The following is a 21993-nucleotide window of genomic DNA, read 5'->3' as shown; positions in this document are numbered from 1 at the left end:
CCGTCAGGGTCTGGTGCCTTGGAGGATGGTAGGGTTTTTATAGCTGCTCTGATCTCTTCCTGTGAAATCAGTTCGTTCAGAGGTTCGCGTAACTGATGCTCGACCCAATAGAGTTCAGTGTCTTCTAAGTATTTCAGAGGGAGGTTCGAGTCTTTCGGGAGCCTGGCGCTGTAGAGATCTTGGTAAAAAAGCCTAAATTCTTCTGCTATCTTTTCATCCGTGTGGACTTCCTCTCCGTGCTTGGTTCTGATCTTTTCAATTTGGGACTGCTTGTTGTCGGCTCTGATTAGATTTGCCAGTAGAGCACCTGGTTTCTGGCCCTCACCATATTGACACACTTGGCTGGTGCGGTATAGAAACTTAACCTCACGTTCCGCTGCTGCGTTGAATTTCTGCAGTTCCGTTTTTAAAGCGACTGCAGACTGCGGGTTGGTTTTGTTCGGATTCTGGATCTCGAGGTGCTTCCATTTTTTTTCGCTGGTTGCAAGCTCGCTCCTAATAAGCTTGAGAATGCCATTGTCTTTGGCGAGGCAGATTCCTCTGATGAAGCATTTTAAGGATTCCCAGATTGTACCTGCTGAGGGGACCGACCCCAGGTTGGCCTCCAGGAACACGTCGATCTCCTCTCTTAGTTCGGATGCAAAGACCTCGTCCCGAAGTGATCCCTGTTTAAAGCGTCAACGCTGTAGTGGCGGAGCGGGGTTGGCTGGTTTGAGCTTAAGGAGGATTGGTGAGTGGTCTGAGAGTGTTCTCGGGTGGATGCAGCACCGGCCGCATGACAGGGGGGCGTTTGTTGAGGTGAAGAAGTAGTCAATCCTGGAGCTTGTATTGTGGACCGTCGAATGAAAGGTGTATTCACGCTGTTCCCCATTGGAGACTCTCCACGTGTCTTGTAAATCAAATGCTCTACAAATTTCTTTTATCTGGAGACTGGCCTTGGAGGGTGGATATTGAGCGGTCGTCGATCTGTCTCTTACAGGATCTATCGCCGTGTTCATGTCTCCGCCCCAGACAATTGTTGCCGGCTTGAGCGACGAGAGCTGTGTTAACACCCAGCCAAAGTTGTCGGGGCCATCTATATTCGGAGCATAAGAATTAACAAACGTCACTTTCTGACCTGCGATGATGCCGCTCACCAATAATGCTCTGTCTTCATCGTCTTTTGCCATGTGTAGTAGCCGGAAACTGAGCCGCCTGTGTATGAGGATGGCGACTCCTCTCGAGTATGTGGAGTAAGATGAAACGTATCTGTGGCAGCCCCAGCTTCTGTCCCACTGGTGGTCCTTCCCTTGAGTAAAATGAGTCTCTTGAATCAATGCTACGTCCACTTCGTGGTGTCTTAGGTATTGCAGAATTTTCCTAGATTTAGCCGGAATGTTGCCGCCTCTTATATTCCACGTTAGAACATTGAATGGGGCAACTTAAATTTTATATCGAGCCGTGTTTCTAGTTTCATGGGTTGCGAAGGTCTGGCCGTATTTGAGCTTACGTCGGGGTCTTCGCTCCCGGGCTGTGGGCCCCAGTGCGGCGACGGGTTCGGAAGCGGGCAGGGAGCTGGCGAGGAGCAGGACAGTCGTGACCCGGTGGCGCTTAACTTTCCCCTTGACATCGAGGGGCTCGAACTACGGGCTAACCTCAACAGGCCCGAGACGCAACTCTCCTCTGGGCGGGCAACCCCAAACTGGCCCGCCGGGAGTTTCTGAATTACCCAACACAAAACCAAGAAGGCCCATGGAGTCGCCATGCCGAGGCGTTAGATCACACCTCGAATGTACCGACTAAACGTAGGCAAACAGTAACTGAACAGTAGCTGTGCTGGGGGCACCTGGGGCCTCCCAAGTGACCTTGCCCTGACTCGTACTGCTGTAAATGAACTGGTTTACTTTGCGCTGCTGTGCCGCATTTTGTGCGTAGCTTTGAAGTGCCTTTTAAGGAGGATTCCTGGGGTTCCTGTCTCTTGGAGGTCTGGAGCGGGCCTGGTTCTGATCTGGGAGACCTAAGCGATCCAGGAACAGATTTGCTTCGTCTGGGGTTTGGAAGAACTGGACCCTCCCCTCGTGCTGGATTCTCAAGCGTGCTGGATAGAGCCTTGAATACAGCAGTTGGTTGTTACGGAGTCTCTGTTTGACACTAGAAAATGTTTTCCTTTGCAACTGTACTGCTGGGGAAAAGTCGGGATAGAGGTGGATTGTGTCCCCGTCGTGGCGTAGCTCGCCCTTTTCCCTGGCGAGACGGAGCAGGGCGTTGCGATCTCTGTAATTCAGCAACCTCGCTATTATTGGCCTGGGAGGAGCGCCTGGAGCTGGTCTCGTCGCGGGAATCCTGTGTGCTTTCTCAATTATGAATAGGTGGGACAAGGCCTCACGGCCAAATAGATTGGTGCATAGAGATTCCACAAAGTCTTCCATTTTCTCCTGCGTTTGCTGTTCTCTCACTCCGACTATCCGCAGGTTGTTCCGCCTCGATCGACCCTCTAAGTCCTCACACTTGGCAGTGGTTAGTTTCATCTGTGTTTCCAGCTGAGAGACTCTGTTGGTTAGGGTTGCCGAACTATCATCGTGACCCGACACCCTTTGCTCCATCTCGTTCATGCGTTCGGCATGGGAATCCATGCGATGTTGTAGGAGATCGACCTTGGACGCGAGACCGTCCATTTTGTTACTCAAACTGCCAATGCCTGCTTTCAGGTCCAGAAGGATTTCTTTTATTTCAAAGGGGTTCTCCGCGACTGCTTCCTGCTGGGGGCAGACAGACGAAGAAGCTTGGTCTTGGTGCGATTTATCGTATTTCCCCATCGTGGCTGCGGGATCGAAACAGCTTAAATTTGGGATGCGGGAGGTCTTGCTGTGCCCTTTCACCCCTCTTGGGTCCACCTTCGAGTTTGGTTGAGCGTAGCCCGCCGTAATAGGAGATTTAGCGGCCGTACAGGAGTAGGGTGGGGGGGTCGTTTCTCGTCGTAAATGTGGCCCTCCTCAGATAGCGCAGATTCCACGATAAGGTTCCTTGCGGGACTGATGTGTGATGAGGGATACCCGTCCTATGGGCTTCTTAGAATGAGGAGCCGACTGTAATCGGGCGCCTTTGATAGATGTCCGGGATGTTTAACATTGGGCCTTTCGGGCAAATCTAAAGCAGGAGGAGGAGGGGGGATAGTCTGATGTCCTTACACCTGTGTAGTAGTACAGGGTTCCTCAAGCGCTCCGCGCGCCCAGGTGAGTCAACAATCCTTGACTGGCGGGGGCTGGTGTGTGAGTTTAGCTGGGGGAGTGGGTCCCCACCCCTCGGGGCAGCTCCTGGGGAGAGTCACAGTCTCTCCACCCCTCCTTACCTCCCGGCAGCCCTGGGACGCCACCAGCTGCGCTCGATTCGCACAGGGCACTCTCTCCTAATGCTTCTCCTGATCGTGCTCCGATCGCCGGGGGGGCTCGGTGGAGGAGGCTGGGCTCAGATGACGAGGCCGCTGGAGGCGCAGCCGCACACCGGCTCCTCGTGTCGCTGCTGCTCCCTCTGGTTCCTCACTGCCTTCTTCAGCGGGGGGGGTGAGACAGCGCTCTACGGCCCACGGCTGGGAAGCCGGCTGCCGGAGCAGATGGGGCGGATGCAGGCCGCGGGGGGGGGGGCGGGAGAGGGGTCGGTGAAGCAGCCCAATCCACCGACTGCTGTCTCCGCTGCACGGGGGAGAGAGAGGGGAGTCAGGATCACCCAATGGTTCGTCACCGGCCGGGGCGCGTTCTTCGGGACGCTGCTGATCTTTCTCCCTCACTCTGGGCACACTCTCCGTAGACAGCACAGGAGGTGCTCGATGTCTTGTAGTTAGACTGGCCGGCCCTGGGAGCGTGGAGTCAGGTGGGTCGGCCCTGCGCTGTTTGGCAGTCGGGCCGCTTGGGCTGGTTTTCGGGCAGGGAGCGCCGATTTTCCTCCAAATTTCGGGAGAGTGTTGTTAAGGAGGCTAGCACTTCAGGGACAGGGGTTCCGGGACACAGCAACGCCAGGAACCGCAGGATCAGGCAGGATTGATGCGGGGCTACACGGGAGCTGAGACATAAGCGGCCATCTTGGATGGCCCTCTAGCGCCCTCTCATCAGCTAGTATACAATACAAATAAAAACAATAAATACATTTTTAAATCTGCTGCCAACAAGAGAGATCATAACGATTATAGGAGTCGAAACGGATAAGCGCTGTCGACTATGCAACAAGGAAGGATCAATTGAAACATTGAAGCACATGGTCATGGAATGTGAAAATGAACGAAAACGGAAGCATCTACCTCCCCTCGCTGGCAGAGAATCTGTGGATATTCCAAACAGACGACCTTTGAAACAGATTAATCGCCGGTAACAATACGAAATGGACCCAAGCCCTGGGCAAATTAATTGAACTTGCATTTGAACAGATCAACCATCCGAGGCTGGATGGCAATTCTCCACAGGCTGTTCTTGACGCAGCCTAAAGTAAGGAAGAATTTAGAAATAAGAATACTTCCTTACAAGAAAGTGAAAGTGGTCAGTGCTGCCGGCCTAGGGGAGGCGTGATGCTATTTTATTTTATTTTATCTAATGCGCTGAAGACACATAATTTTGACAAAACTTAGTTTGTAACTGAGTAAAGTAAAAAAAAGTTTTTTAAAAAAAAATACATTTTTAGAACAAAATCTTAAATACATTATTTATAAACTTATTTATAACCTCTTCAAACTAATCAGTAGACTAAAATGTGTGTACAATCATAAGAGTAACATTACATTAAAACATTTCATCCTAATATCAGCATTCCTGAATAAAACATTATTTATAATGATGAAAATATGCTTCTAATCCTGACAGATGCGACAAAGTAGCATTCCAAACACCAACACACTTCATAATCCTTTGTCTGAAGTAAACCAAACAAGGCAGCTTGACATTAGACCACTTAGGTAACCACTGCACAAAGCGTCACATAAATCTCATGAAAATATATGAAACATGAATACAATATTGAAAGAAAATGATATACCCGACACCTCATCCTGTGGCAATGTTGGTGACTCTAACTGAATACCAATTTAAACCAAAAATACCAAGTAATGAATGAAGCGCAGTATGATGGACTATATCCTACTGCTTTACACAACCCTGTCATGTTTTTGTTCTATTGGATTCGAAAATTCATCAAGGGGAACTCTTTCACTACAAGAAAAATCCTTCCATTGGTAGAAAGAGATTAAATCTTGATGTGCAGAGTTGTGGGCGTGCACTTTTTAGTCTTGAACAAATGCTTAAATTAGTTTGGGTAGCAGCATGTAGCCAAATAACTGTTTTGCTTGCTGTGGTGCGTGCAATTCCTGTGGTCAAAAGTATGTAAAAATGCTGAGGAGTTCATTGGTAGAAAGAATTGCCATGTTAATTATTTCTGTATTTCCAGTTCACTACTTGCTGGCTTTTCATACTGATAAAAATAAAAACGATGACAAACCCAAATATCATTTTGCTCCATATGTCAACCTTCTATTGATTATCTATAGGCCGGTATGATGGGGTCACAGTCATGACCCTGCAAAGGGGCAAAAGAGACCCCTCTGACCTGGGGTCTGAGGGAGACATGGGGGGTGGGAGGAAGTCCCTACCCCCCTGAGTGGGCATTGTATATGCCTGCTGGTACCGCTGTACTGTCCACAATGCGTATTAGTCTCTTTTCTGGCCAGAGTTCCCTTGTGTCTTTTTCAGGAAACTAACCCCCAAAATGCACCTGGGCACTTCCAAAAAACCGGGAAATGGAATCGAGTGGGAATTTTTCCAACCCAACAGGGGAGACACCCTACACCCCCACCTGCCAACTCCAGATGGAACCCAAGGGAGTGGCAATGCAATGGAAAACGAACTGAGAGAGAGTAGGTACCAGAGACATAGAAATCCTCCCCAAATCGAATAGGAAGTAAAATGCACAAGCATCTTAATAAAACTACAAGGAACACGAGTAGCCTGAGCACATAGCTTCTATCCTGCAAAGGTTGACTGAAAAGGTTGTGAGGCTAAGCTCCCTTTTGAAGCTTTGCATGGATAGTTTTGCCACACATTTGCAATGGGAGCACATGACCAGGAGGACCAATCGGAGCCAGGGTCAATGTTGGAAGGTGGCAGGCTGGGCTATAAAACCCTAGCCAGCACAAAGGTGAAAGGTGTTCAGGTAACTGAAGATGGTGCTGTGGTGGATCAGGAGACCAAACAGAGGGTGGACGGTGGAGTGAAGCGCTTAGGCGGTACTTGCAGTATTCTAAGCTAGGTATGGTGTAGTAGGAGAGGGTGGTACCAGTTGAGTGTTGTGTGGTGATTGGGGGTGTTCAAGTTGAGTTCATCTGTGTATTTGCTTTACAGTGGGGGGATTGGTTAGTGTTTCTAATCAATTGTCTGTCTGTGTTTTAGTGAAATACATATATCTTATAAGAGCCCTGTGTGAACACTTGTTTTATTTTAGTGCCACAGATCTATATTTATTTGGATGCTCCAGTATTGGTTTGTACAACTCCCAATCTCTATGCAATGCCTTATCAGAACACTTCCACAACATCGCTATTGACAGACACTCTGCCATCATCTTTAAATTAGAAATAATGCCCCCGCCCATTACTCACCCACTGCCCATTCCCCCTCCAAACTCCATCCCGATGTAAACCTTTGCCTCTTTCTCTCCAGTCTCACACCAGGAGTTCCTCTCGCCCATCAGGTTCCCCTGAACACCCTTGCCTGCCCACGCTCCTCAAAAACATCCTAGCCTCAACCTGTGCAGGAAGTATTGCATGCTCAATCCTTAACGACTTAGCCACTCCCTAATATCGGGAACTTTCCTGGAAGCCTTAAAATCCTCCTATATCAAACCCCTCCTGAAAAAACCCACACTCAACCTATTACTCCCCAAAGCTACCGGCCCATTTCCAACACCTGCTTCATGGCCAAACCGATAGACCGGCCATTTCACTGAAGCCAACAACCTCCTTGGCCCTTCCCAATCCAGTTTCAGACCGCTCAGAGGAACAGAGTCCTCCCTAGTGTTCGTTTGGGGCGACCTAAAAAGAACAGCGGATGTGGAAGGATGCCCTGTACTCATTCTCCTTGACTGCTGTGCCGCCTTCAATACCATTGACCACACCATTCTCCTAGACAGGCTATACCCTCTAGAAATGACAGACACTGCCCTCACTTGGATCACCTGTTTCATCTCTAAACACTGGAAAATGATGCTCCTCCACCATTTCACCTCTACATCCAGATCAGTACCATAGGGGTCCCACCGGGAGCATTCCTGTCTCCCCTCCTCTTCAATATCTATCTGAAACCTCTCCCTGCACTCATCCGCTTCCACAGTGTCACCTGCTTCAACTATGGAGATGATACCCAGATCATGGTTAAAAATCCCAAAATCGCCAAGCACCAGCTATCCAGATCTTTTATCATGCCTCTCAGATATTGACTACTGGATGACGACCAACCACCTCATCCTCAATCCTGAGAAAACAGCGCTCCTTCATCAACATATTCCCTGGCCTCACTATCTAGAGCCCCCGGCAACCTCTACCTCAGTGAAAAACCTTGGATGCACATTGGAAATGGATTTGTCCCTCTCTCAACCCATCAACTCTGTATCCAGAACTCCAGAATTTCGGTCTAGCTGGGCACACATCGAATCTGCGACACTAGCACTCTATCCTAAACCACCATCAACACCCACCCTCAAGTACTTGACCTCTGGGCTGCTTACTGGAGCTTATCCACCCCACCTAAATCCTAACCTGGCAAAATGCACAGATGCAGCTTATAAATCAACTCTTAGAATCTCCTACAGATGGACTGCAGTCCTGAGGGTGTTCCAACCACAAAGCGCACTGGGGCCTTAAAATGGGGAAAGGGTGCTACATAAATGACAAATACAATATAATACCCAGAGTGTATAGTCTGTCCTCAAGCCATTCTGGAACACTGTTCCGTGTAGACAAGTGTGGGAAATGGGCACCATACCAAGTGTGCATTGCTTGCTCATAAGGAATCAACGTTTAAATTACTAGCACAGGCAGATTTGATGAATTGGTGGTCATTCTTATGTTCCCCAAAATGCACTTTGTTTTTATGCAAAGCAGCCAGCATTTTATATACAGGGCACGCACATCATTTGACAGTTGGCTCCGCCACCAGTCCCTCCCACACCACAGACATTCTGGCCCCAGTCCCGCTCCACACCTCAGATAACTGCGCCCTCCCCCCCACCTCCTCTTGGACGGGGTAGGGGGGAGTTCCCCCCAGTAAATTGTGGCACTGAGTATAAGCAATAATGACACAGGACAGTCTGAGCAAATATGGTTCCCCAGAAAGTATGAGTAAATCGGATGTGCACTCGCTTAATACAGCCGTTGTTATTGCCCTTTCGAGAAACAGATCCAGGTTATTAAACTGTTTAGGGAAAACAGAGTGCATTTTCTGGAACAAGCTGCCCTGATCGTTATTATTGAATCAAATCACCTGTCTTTTAGGAAAATGGTGAATACTACCTATTCAAACATGACATGTAAGTCACTTGGAGACGCAAAGTAGACACGACTTTCAGGATGTTTCAGTTCCTTTCAATGTACCTAATAAACGTGGGTACAAGGCGCCTAAGAAGCATATATGACCATTGGAAAGCCTTAACCCCCTCACTCTTTAGTATTGCCCTTGTGCATTAGGGAAGGAAAGAACAACCTATTCTCTATTCTGTGGGGGTTTGCTGATGGGGTGGAGTTAGGGTATTAAGGGATTTGTTTGCTTTCCTGGCAATTTCACAGTATTTGTGCTCTATAGAAAGCAGTGTTTTTTTAATTGGCCTTGTGAGACACTTTGGGAAATGAAGAGTGCAGGAAAGGCATAGGGTGAAGACATGGACACATCCCTTTTTTGATGGGTAATATTTCAAAAACACTTGCGTGCAAGGGCACAGACATATATGCATAAATGTAGATGTACACATCGAGATGCTTTGATTTTAATAAATGCGTTGAGAACAATTCACATCCTGCTGTATGAGGAGTTTACAATTCATTACATAGCTTTGGAGCATGCCCCATTTGGAAAATCCAATATTAGTAGTAATGGAAAAAGCCAAATGTAGCTATAACGAGACTCAGAATCAAAAAGTTTGTTGGTGCCCGAAGTCTGCCCATTTCCCTACCTTTAATAGCCTAAGTGTACCCTACTTAATCTCTGGTTTTGCCCTTTTAACAATATGCTGCCCTTTGGTAGTTAAAATCATTTTCTTAATTCAGTTTAATTGAATCCACAGCTTTTACAGGCAGAGATGTTACTCTGTGCCCTTTTAAGGGGGTGCTCTCTGGTATGTTTATTTTAATTCAGCCTACCCCTTCTGACCTCTGAAGAACTACCCTTTGTATTTTTTAGCCCATTGCAAAAGCAACCTATTTTAGAAGGATGTTGGCAGTGACCTGCCTCTCATCTCCCATTGCCCTCCTCCTGAAGATCCTTTCCTTGGTAACTGCCAATGTATACCCTGTAAATACGTATTTTCTTGATATGGGCAACAAAAGCTTCCTATCGCATAACATACAAGGTATTTTCCAGGAGGTTTATTTAAATGTCAAGATGGAGCGAGAGATTCTACATGTTTAAGTGTTCTCTCCACACTGCACAGGGATACTTGTACTTGGTTCAAAGTCTCTGCGTGCAAACAAAGGTCTCTGGGGTTCAAACAATTCTGCGGTCCCTGCCTGGCAAGTCTCCCTTCTCTTTGTTTACTCTCCAATTGTTCTTCTTGTCTCTCCGATAAGTATATTCAACTCCTTGGCTTTACATGCTCATCTGTTTGGAGATCACCTTGCCTGGGTCTCTACCCTACACACCCTTGCACGGTCTGTCTTGGCAAATGGTTGTTGTGAGCACTGTAAGAGTGTCTTACACAAAGAGACTGGCATCCAAAGGTGCTTTCTTTTTTTTAAAACTTATTTTTATTGTTTTTCCAAGTGGTTACATATGAACATAAAAGGAAATCCAACAGTTTCCCCCAACTCCCCCCCTCCCCCACCCGGAAGAGTTCTCTGTGTTTCATTGTTCTCTTGATCGACTAAGAGGTTAAAATGTTGGTAACTCTGATGTTATGTGGGCAACATTGTTCCATATAATCTGATTGTAGGTATTCTACCACCCCCCAATTCCTTCATGAAGGAGCCCATGGTTCCTTGTAGATTATGTGTGATCTTCTCCATGGTCAAGTGTGACCAAACTTTTTGTAACCATGTGAATGGTAGCAGTGTTTTTTTTTCTTCCAGCTCTGCGCTATTGTGGCTCATGTCGCGATAACCAGGCCCATAAGGCTTCTCCATTGTGCCTTAGTATACTTTCAGGGAAGTTGCCCTTTCAATCCGCAGAGCCAGACTTTGGCCTCAAATTGGTCCGCTTCTGGGAAAAGATTTTTAATTTCCACGATCACTTCTGTCCAAAAGCCTTTGACTCCTTGGCAATCCCGCCAAATGTGCCTCCATGTGCCGGGGTCTGTGCAGCCTCTCCAGCAGCTGTTTGATGTTTGCAGGTACATACTGCTGAGCCTTTCTGGTGTGTAGTGCCATTGAGTGGCTATCTTAATCCACATTTCCCTTGTCTGGGCTGCTCTTGTCAATTTGGGGATGTCAGCCCATAGTGACTTCCACTGTTGGATCGGGATATCTTCTTCCAATGTCTTTTCCCATTTTTTCATGTATGCCCATTTTAGATCCGCATCCTGCGTGTTTATGAAGTTGTATAGAGCGGAGAATAGTTTCTTGTCTCCTGAGTTAGAGAGAAGGAATTTTTCAAAGGCAGTCAGTTCCCTTGTCGCCGCTTGTATTATTTCGGGTGTCGCTAGCCAGTGTCTAAGCTGTTCGTATTTGTACCTGTCTGCATTTGTGAGGTTCCATAGTGTCTTGCATTCAGCGAATGATCTCACTTCCTTGTTCACAAACATTTCCCCTATTTTCCTGCATGCTGCCTCTTCCCATTTCTCGAAAGCGCTGTGTTCTTGTCCTGGTGGAAATTGTGTGTTCCTGCAAATAAGAGTAAAGGGGGCGATAGCTATGGTTAACTTTCCTTTCCGGGTCTGTTCGTCCCATGCGCCTAATGTGGCTTCCATGATCTCACTGATGCACAAGTTTGGGTGCCTTTGGTGCTTAGATTTCCATAAGAGATCCTCCAGAGGAGTTCTTGCAGCCGCCCTATCCTGTGATACCCAGATCGTTCGCTGATCGTCCCCCAGCCATTCTTTCAGGATCCTTAGTTGCGCCGCATGATAGTAGTTTCTAAAGTGCGGAAGTGCTAATCCCCCCTCTCTGATGTGAGATGTGAGGACTGATCTGGAAAGTCTTGGGGGTTTCCCTTTCCAGATGAATATGGAGATTGCTTTTCACAGTCAAAGGTGCTTTATAAGCTGGTTCTGCATTTCCTTGCCACCTCCTTGGCTTAGGGTCTTTACTTTAGTCCTAGCATTCCTTGCTCGCCTCCCTCCTCGTGGAGTTCTAACGATCTTGTGCCAATGGAAACCTCCTCAACTCTGCTCCTCTGTACTCCTCTCTCTCTCCTTTCCACCTCGTCAATGCTCCACCATGTACTCATACCTCTAATCACACCCACTTGGATCAAGGTATGGTTCCCTCTCTTTTTAATTCATCTTCACCTGTGACCACTCTCCAAATTTCCTCCTCAACTCTTCTTTCAACCCGCGGTGCACTCCTCCTCAAGTCTCTGCGTAACCTCCTCCTTAATACACTCTTTATCTCACTCATCTTTTCCTCTGCTTTCACTTCCAACCTCCATCTGACAATCCTTCTCCTGTTTCTTAATGTCTCCAACCTCCTTCTTAATAAAGTCCGTCTCTTGATGTCACTTCTGACTTCCTTCCAAATATACTCCCCCCGCCTCTCTGCAAATGTTAATTTCTGCTGTTCCCCATCCTCCCTCCTTTCGTCCTTTACCTTTCCCTGAAACTGCCCAATTCCTTCTGGCATTCCTTACACCACACCATATTCTCCACTATATCCTTATTCTTTTGCACCTCAGACCTACTCTCCTGCTTTCTATATTCTCCCACCATCCTCATTGCTTCTAGTCCAGCTCCTTCTGATTTCACCACTATCCATATTCAAAGCTCCTTTTCTGTTTCAAAAATCTCAATCTACACTTCCAAAACTCACTTCCATTGCTGTGGTAGGAGTTGACTTTTATATATGGTTTGGCTGCAATGTTCTCATTCTGATTGACTGGGATAGTCACATGACGGGTGTGAGCCTATTCAGTGGCAGAGACTGTAGACCTGCCCCTCTGGAGGAAGTCTTAAGAGACTAGCTGCCATCTTCGATCAAAGTCTAGAATGTTATCCCCACTGGATGGGTGGCAGACGCTGCTTTCTCTGCAGGTCTGATACTGGAAGCTTTCCCATCCTTGGAACATGATGTGGCTAAACCCTGTAGGCCTCAGTGAGTAGATGTGCTGATCCTTCCCCTTGAGGTGTGCATAGGCATATATGATATACTATGTCATTTATAACGCTTATGTACACAAGTGTTTCTAGGCGCAAGAAGACAAGGGAGGGAAAACAGACGGAGGACAAGACACACGATCTTGCTAGGCCTTGTAGCATTCAGATTACACAAGGTCGAGAATGAGAAGTGCAAGGGGGAGGGAGAAGTGCCTGGGAGACGGAAGGGGAACAAGGCAGCAGTGCTCTGAGTAATGCAGCGCGGCTCTGGGTAAGTGCAAGGAGGCAAGGGACTGTAAAGTTACAGTTACAGCACCTGAGTGCGAGGTAGGCCCAGAGGCAGTGCAGGCGAGAGAGAGCCTGTTAACCAGTGAGACTCTATAGCCAAGCAGCCAGCCAGCACAGCAGACGGGTCGGGCAGGTAGGTTAGCAGGGGAGGGAGAGAGAGAGAAAGCAGAGGAGAAGAGGAAAGTTTTGAACTGCTTCTGGAACTTCAGGTGATCCGGCTCAAGTTTGAGAGGGGCAGGAAGGCCATTCCAGAGGGAGGCACCTGCAGAGGAAAGGAATCTACCACCCACTCTCTGTCTGGAGAAGCGTCTGTCCCTTAGAGAGTTGGAGGTAGCTGAGCGAAGGGCTCTAGAAGGAAGGTTTTTAAGAAGAGTGTTGGATGTAGTTTGGGACCAGTACCTAGTAAGCTTTGTGGCCAATGCAAAGAACGACTTCACCTCCCTGTAGCTCACTGGGAAGGTTCCCTCATTAGATGTGCTGTGGGTAGGAATTGCACTTCTTTCTGCTTCTATGGCTATTAACCAGGGACATGGCTTCAATATGAAGGCCCCCTTTGGGACTTTGACGGTACTCCTGTGGGGCAGTTTGATTTTCTCTGTAGTTTTCCTGGGCCAAAGCCAGCAAATGAATCATCCGGGCTTTCCGTCAGTAGAAAAGGGGGACTGTGGGACACATGGTCCCTCTCTTACAGGTCTGTTGTCAAAGTCTGTGAGGGGATTTTTTGCTGGTTTCGTCCTCCCAGATCCACAGACGACTCTCCCAGATCCAGTCCAGATTTTCCTACCAACGAAGCAATGGATTCTTGTATTTGTGGCTTCTAGGTATTGGGCTTTGCAATCTGGGTGGGGGCACTCTGTCTGGCTATACCACTGGGCTCAAGAACCTGAGCATGGCATAACCAGGTCTGTATGACGATGACCGCATGGTCCCTTTTTCAGACACAATCCTTGGCACTGACCTTGCCCGCTGCCTATGCTCCGCTCCTCTCTCAATTTAAGATGGTGGCTGACTTGGTCCACAGGAAAGGTCCCCTACAGCCATAGGAAGATGAGCTGTCAGGGCGCTTTCATGGTGTTAGTCATTTTTAGGAAAGATTTCTGTTTTGGCAACTTTCCTAGTATAGTTCTATGGAACCCAAACGTTTTGCTTTTGTTTTTCAACCTACCCAGACTTTTTACAGTAAAGTGAACCCTTCAGCTTCACTCCCCTGGCCTTCTGCTCATTTTGTTATGGTGAAACTGAACAGCCCTTCAGTCTATCAGTGCAGGGGAAACTATGCTTCCCTTTTGACTTTTAACGTTTTGTAACTTTCAAACACTTCCCTATAGCATTTTAAATGCAGTGTAATGGGGATACCTTTGTATCACCCTCGCTTTGTATACATGGAATGTTTGGTTACTTTCATTTGTAGCTGAAGACAAGCTGGTGGCTGCAGATATATTTTTACAATGTCTGCGTTATTACAAGTGTGCACATTAGCTATTAAACATGGCTACTGCCTAAAAATGGCCACGTCACAAGATGTGTGCTTATTCTTTGGCCATATTGTTGTTTGACCTTCTTCCTGTCTTGCCAGGTGAGGAAACCTCTTATAAGGTCATGCACTGGCCTGGGAAAGCTGCTGCTATCGTTTGCTATTAATGCATTTGTGTGTCTTTGGCTTAGGAAGTGGAAGGGACTGTCTGGTCCCATTCCACATTCCTGGAGCCAGAGAGACTAGGTTTGGGGCATGAATTAAACCAATAGTTGTCCCTGATTGGACAACTACTGGCTATTTAAATTGTGCACATCCTTACCATGGGTGGGCTTGGACTTGCTTCCATGCTGGATTTTGGATAAGAGGACGCCTCCTACAGCCATTTCTTCAGATCAGCATTGGCACCAAGAATCATGTGTAGAAGAACAGCCGACTGAACATTCAAAGTAGAATCATGAAGAGGCCCAGCATCCCTTCCTGCATCTGTCCCGGTGAAGCCCTGTTGAGCTACCAGATCTGCGAAGGCCCTGTGTGGTGCTTGAACCCCTGGACTGGAGGGATGAACCAGTGCCAATGTTTTCTCGAGGACTCAGCCATCCTGAGCCTTCGTAAGTATCCCTGGTCTACACTGTGTACTGACCAACTCTCCAGTGGGATACCTCACTAGAACACCACTGTTCCACGTTGGAACATCGGTGATCACTGGCTTGTGGTGTAAGTCACCTTTCTGACGAATTTCAGGCCAGCTTCAAGGGCTCCTGCTCTGGAAGGTCATCTTCAACCGTGAATGGAAGGACGCCTGCCATCATGTGTATGTGGTAGCTGTCGCTGGAACTCACCTTCCTCCGTTCTGTGAAGTGTCCTGAAGAAGACTGCATTGGTACTTCCAGCATTGCTCCATCACCACGGGTTGCACTCTGCTGCTGGACCCGGCCCGAAGAATCCTTGCACCAGCAGCTTCTGGGCACCTCTCACCGGAGCCAACAGCAAGAAAACCAACCTCCAGTGACCCCCCCAGTCCATCCATCCAGTCATCTGGGAAAATGAGTCAGGGGGTTAAGTAAGCGCGAAGCATTTGTCTCCAGCTTGTCCTCCAAAGTATAACATTGAGAACAAGTCTCTTTGTATCGTTCTAGGCAACTGCTTTTTGGTTGGACTTCTGAAGCTAGAGCATATATCCTGTGAGTTAGTTCCATCTTACTGCATCACTTACCTTATTTTATTGATTTAATCCATTGAATACATTCTAAGAAACTATGGTGACTGTATTAATATGTTTATAATTGAGTTCTGTGTGATATCACCTGCTCATTTGATTCTTTAATAATTCTGAATTATTGTGTGATTCACTGTGTGAACTCATTGTGGACCACTCACACTCTCCTGAGAATAGCCCTGACTGCTCTCCATTGCCACCTTGATTGGGTTTTAGCTAATCTCTAAAAGTCCCCCTGTTCATATAATAATGGTTGCATCCTTAAATCTGTCCACCAGGCCAGATTCTAGAACTACATCTTAAGTCATAACAGACCTCTGCCAGCTTCCAGAATGTGTTTGTTTTATTTTTTCTGGGGACAGAAACCAAAATACGAAGGAAGTCCTGTGGAGTGGTGGTATTCAGTAAAGCTCTGTCATACCTGAGAACACACCTTTCAAGAAGATTGCTACCCACTCAAGAAAATCCTGATTTCTTTCCACCTTGTGCTCTCTTACCGATCCCTCTTTTTTTAGGCATTGTTTATACTAAGGATAAAGTAGTGGACAGCTGACTAGCTACCACATTGTCCAATACAGGAGTGCTTTTTACCTGCTTAGGGTGACATGGATCCTGCACCCATCACCGCCCAAAGATGTCAATCCATGTACTTTATAGTAAGGAATTTAAATAGCGGATTGCAAAGGGCTCTTCCAGGAGGAAAAATGTACATCACCATAAGCAGCCATGTCCTGAGTCTGTGCAACATGTTGACTGGTGGCTTATGTTCACTTCCCATGTCTAAGGTGAGTATCGCCTCAATATGATTTCATACTCATGAATAAAAGATTGTATGTCAATGCAGGTAATTGTGTGTAATAGAAGCATATTGTGAGATCGTTTTTTTGCAGTTCTGCAGAACATCTCCACAGGTAGCTGTGCCATTTACCTTTTCATGAATTATTGCATTGTATGTTCATTTTACTAAAGTTGTTCTTTTCTTATCCATAGGCATTGATGACATCCGGTTAGTATTTGGAAGCAAGCAGCTGGAAGAAACTGAAACCTTTGATCACTATGGTATAATTGCCAAGTCAACCATCTTCATGGTTCTCAAACTGCCAGGGGGCTGGTGTTAGAAGCACACATATATATATATATATATATAATCAATCCGGAAGTGGACTAAAATGTGTGTATACAGCAAAACCATCTTGTACTAGCCCCCCTCTCTCTCTGCTTACTTGAGAAATCAGCCTTTTACTTAAGGTGCCCTGCTCTCATGTTCAACTGCACCTCCTCTCTTCGGGAGAAAGCTACACGTTTCACCACAAATTAGCATTATTCTAAATTGATCACTACCTTTAAAGGTAACATTAAAAACAACAAATACCATGGCTAACATGGTCAGAAGCGCACACCCTCCTCAAATAATGGCACACAGTGACCAGCCTCCACCCAAAGGGTTCATGACAGGATACTCATACATCCATGAAACGAGAAAGCCCTTCTAGAGCTATCCTACAAAACTGCTGCAGTCCATACTTGAAAGGCCATGCCAGAGGATGTAAACACCATCCTGGGTATACATGTGGATTTGAAGCCAATCGAGATGCATGCAAAGCTCAAACCACAGAAATGGTCAGAACCCCTTGTCTAGCATGATCTTCAACACGCATAAAAACAAAGGAGGATGATTTTTACGCAGCAGCAAAAAGAAGTATGGACACAACTTTGAATGACATCAATCTACAGAACCTCAATAGACATATATTATACATACCAAACCTTTACAGATCAGCACAAGACCATGGCCTACTATGTTACACCCCCTGGGATACCTGCACCTGATTATGATTGCCAGCATTTCAAAAACGTATGCTTAATCTGTTTTAGAGGCATCACCATCATGTTCAGTGAGGACTAACCAATAAAACTGTCCAAATCTGAAAGCAATACCTTTGCCTCCATGACTGGATGTGAAAACCTAACATCCATTATATCCTTATAGGCTCATCCATCACTGAAAATTACAGCACACGGTCTCACTTCAGGGAAACAGAATAATTTGACAGCATTTTCGTGGAGAAAAAGATCAACTACAAACAAGGGCATGAACAAAACCAAGAGACATTAGTATTTTCACCCATCTATTAAAATGGGATTTAAGATGACTGATATCATCAACATGGCATTGAAACATGTTTAAATGTAAAGCCATGTTATATTTGTGTAATTGTTGTACTCTAGTTGCATAAATTGAGGCTGTGGATTGGTTCTAGCATTACATTTGATCACTGCTTAAAATCATACAATTTTTTAAATCTTGGTGCATATTAGTATTATGTTTCTAAAATGCTTCAAAGGTTGTGAATGGGTTTAAAAAAGGATTAAGGAGTGGTTGAAATTAGAGGATGGGCTCGCCTTATGCCCAACAGTGAACATTAGCTAATAGATTACTCATGTTGCTACTTTCTAAAGGCTCATTATTGTATGTTCCTTTAATAACCATTGTCATCAGATAGAAAAGAGGTAAGTCATTGAAACAGCCATCCATTATCATCTACACACCATAATGCCACATTCACAAAGTCCAGAACATGTGCTACAAGCCATAGGGAGGGGAGCAAACTATCATGGCATGTATTTCTTTCCTATTGTACCTTGCAGGGGCAGTTTTCTTCTTTTGACGACTTTCCATAACATTGTATCTAATTGGTATTAGCCATTTATTATGCTAAATTTCTCACAAATCATTTCATTGGGCCTCATTACGACCCAGGCGTTAAGGGTTAACGCCGTCGTTAACCCTTAACGCCTATTCTGATTTTAACGGCTGCTTTTAGCAGCCGTTAAAATCCATGGCGCTAACCCGCCATGATGCTAATTACGCCACCGTAATTTACGGTGGCGTAATTAGCGCCTTCCCCACTCCCATTATGCCCTATGGGGCAAAAATGGGAATGGGGAAGGGAAAATGGGAAATGGGGATTTACCGCCCCACTCACCTTGGAATGGGGCGGTAAATCCGCCATCCACCATGGTGTAAACATAGTTTACACCATGGTGGTAAAGTTGGCGTAATTACCGCCTGGGTCGTAATGACCCCCATTGTCTTCCTCAAATAATGTTTATGTTCTATGAAACATTTCAGTATATGCCAAGCTATCATAAGATACGGACAATTCATCATACAATCATTAAAAAGAACAGTAACTGTGATAGTACACCAATAGTAAAACAACAATTAATAAATACAATATTTTCTCTGAAAGCGTTACAGAAACCAAACATGTTTGTAATTGTTGACCATTCCTGAGAGAGATTTTAGCTAACAAAAATATGCCTGAAGGGGCCCTTCTCTTAGATATTATGTTGAGCGTTTGCTTAGAATTGTTCACCCTAACAACAATGCATTTTCTTTAGTGTTTAATCTGTATGCAATACCTTGCATGTGTTTTTGGATAGAGGCTCTTAACGAAGGGGGCTATAATTAGAAATGTTTATACTCTACCTAAGAAATAGCAAAAGATGGCTTGTGGTACCCAGTTGATGCTCGAAAACACAAGTTCAGACTCCAATGAGGAGAGCTACAACATTTATTACGATTCTGCAGCATCACAGTAGTATCTCAGATTCCTTGAGTATTTCATTGGTAGGCTAGGAAAGGCACAACCAAGGGCCAGGTTACAGGATGACTTGACTGTTCTATTCCTCCAAAAGAATAGCAGTGAATGCCTTAGTAGTGTTCATCATTCACTCTAAATGTGTACCTTCTTTTCATCAAAACCTTCATGACATCTGCTAAAATGCACAACTTGTGAGCCCTCATTTTCAATGTCTGCTGCTAGCAATGCCCTCAGGGTTCACTGGCACACTTACATTGTAAATGTGCACCCCCAAACCCCCTTAAACAATCATGAGGAGAGGTTTGGCAGCAGGCTTAACTAATGTTGGAGTTGGCCACAAAGGTATTTTCCACCAATTGTCTTTGTATTGGCAGATCTTAAAATGATAATCTCTTATAAGGATTACTTTTTGATCATCTTGTGAGACTTGACCTACAAATTAATACTTTCAATTGGTATAGCTATAAAATGCTTCTGGACCCCCACTGGGGTAATACAAACGTGCACTAATTACAACGTATTAACATTTGATTTCAGAAAAGACTAGATGCAGCTCACATAGATCCCCTTGTGGAATCCATTGGTGAACTGTATCTTTGACCAGTGGATGCCTCATTAAATGCACAATACCCCACACCATTTAAAACATCCTATATTGTAGTATGGCTTATGATCCCTCTTACTAGTTTAATTTGCTCTTTCTCCTCTTTTCACCATGCGGCTCCCCAGTGGCATGTTTGTGATATTATGGTTGCATATATTGATTATTTTCTATTTTTCCTTGCAAAGCTCAAGGTTTGTGGGTGAAGGTAATCTTTTTTTATAATCTCTCTTGAATACTGCCAAGATTCTATGACAAATGTTCAACTTTTTCTAAATATAAGTTTAGTAATCCATTACATTACTTCAATTCAAAACCTTACGCAACATGGAGCCTCATTAGGAATAAAGAGGTAAGGGAAAAACATGCAGTACAGCATTTTAAATACCTCAACATTTTTAAAATTCTTCCAAATTATGAGTAGGGAACATATACGCTACATAGAAAGTACTGCCAGGGATAAATAACCATAATTGGGTTATTTATCCCTGTCAGTACGTTCTATGAGGTCAATTTTGTAAATATCCCATGTGACCCCATATAACAATTGGGTAGTATTTTAAAAATATAAGGCATATAAAACACTCTTGTTTTCTACCATTACCGCCTGATGTATTTTAGGAACCATACACTGTTCACCAGCATTTTGCAGAGGTGTGTCTATGGTTGTATTTGTTGTCTAATGAAAGCTTGACGTGTTTTTTTGATCTGTATACTGAAATGTAATAAAATATTTTGAAATTGGAATTTGTTTATTATATTTTACTGCCTGAGGGTCTATAATAAAAATAGAGCTCTACAGATGTATAACTATAATGGAAAGAACAGCAGCAGAAGATGTACCTGTGCTATCCTCCATTCATCCAGGTTCCAACAGGCTGGTCTTGGAAGCAAGACCACACCTAGCAACAGAGGTTCAAATCCCGAATCTGCACGTAGAACCAAACTCATGTACGGTATTAGGCGCGTTATAAAAACCCAATAAATAAACCTGTGCACCCTGAGGGTATAGGAATGAGTTAATACTGTACTGAAAATCAGTTGCAGCTTCCATTTGACAGCATACGCTTGCCCCCATTTAAACATATATTGTGCATTAGTACCCGACGAGTGACAATGAGATTGTAACATGCAATCTCATTGGCCCTCACTGGGGCTTTATCCGACCAGGAATCCCTCTCCCCATTATGTTCCTTCCTTCCCCAGCGGTCGGAGTGTTGTAGCCACTCAGCCAATGAGGAGGCTCAGAAAGGGTTAATCCACGCTCCGAGCCACCACATGGCTGGAGGCTGCTATCCTCCCCCGCCGTGGATCGAGGTAAGTGTAGTTCCCTCTCACCCAATCCAAAGAATCCCCTCCACGCCCTCCCAACCCCACTTCTGTTTGGTCCATTTCAGCAGCGGACGCGCTGGGAACACTTCTGTCCCCAGCGCATCCGCTCCCGATCCACGACAAGCAGTCATAGAAAGGAAGAAGGGACTACACATAGTCCCTCCTATCCACTTTCCCTATTTTTTGAATGGCCACCATGGAAAGGGAGCAGGGACTAGTTGTAGTCCCTTCTCCCTTTCCATGGCAGCCATTGTGTTTCTTTACCTTTTTCCTTTAATTTGGAATGGCCACCATGGGAAGAGAAAAAGGACTCCCGTTTTCCCTTCCCTGGCGGCCATGTTTTTTACTTTCTTTTTTCTGTTCCAAAACGCTGGAGCATTTCGGAACAGAAAATAAATGGTATTAGTACCCCGGTCTTACGGCCTAATAGCAATAGGCCCCTAGCAGGGGGGCTTTACCACTTCAGAGAGAACAGTCGATTTTGGAGACATACCCATCGCTCTCCTGCCTAGCAGACCTCGCTGAGGGATCTACTCTGGGAAGGCTGTAAAACGGGAGAAACAGGAGAGCAAAAGTGCCACATCTTGAAGGATCACCTGCCAAAACATGAAACGATTCTGTATTACCACATTGTCCTTCATAACTGGGTTTGTTAGTTCAAATCCTTCTGCTGACAAGGCTCCCCCGATATGAGATGTTTGGGGGCCATACCTCCACAGGTCTCGTAGGCCTTGGATCACAGTGCAGGTTGGTTCCAGAAATACTTCCTACATAAGGGAAAAACACCTGAAGTCTTATGCTGTAATATGCCAGGTACAAGGGATGGTCGAAAGGAAGGGTTGGGCAGAGCACTGGGACCAGGGTACGCAAAACGGTAAGAGGCACAGTATTGAGAAGATACTCAGGCCAGAGGAATCAGGAAATTGCAGAAAGGCAGCAAGAGGACACGCTCAAATGGTTCTAGAGACCGAAATAAATAAACTGGGCATCACTGAGTCACAATGTG

General features: G+C 45.6%; 1 protein-coding gene across 1 annotated transcript in view; it reads left to right on the top strand.

The window, feature by feature from the left end:
- LOC138491604 (uncharacterized) overlaps positions 1-20402 on the top strand; it is a 53428-nt gene extending 33026 nt beyond the window's left edge. Inside the window, exon 2 of the mRNA XM_069618210.1 lies at positions 16437-20402. Within this exon, the coding sequence (XP_069474311.1) occupies positions 16437-16564 (128 nt within the window). The 3' untranslated portion in view covers positions 16565-20402. The remainder of the gene's footprint in view (positions 1-16436) is intronic.
- Positions 20403-21993: the final 1591 nt, after the last annotated feature.

This window comes from Ambystoma mexicanum, chromosome 10, assembly GCF_040938575.1.
Source record: "Ambystoma mexicanum isolate Mex_15411 chromosome 10, UKY_AmexF1_1, whole genome shotgun sequence".
NCBI lineage: Eukaryota > Metazoa > Chordata > Amphibia > Caudata > Ambystomatidae > Ambystoma > Ambystoma mexicanum.
Note: the sequence above shows the minus strand (reverse complement) of the source record. Positions and strands in the feature narration are given on the sequence as shown.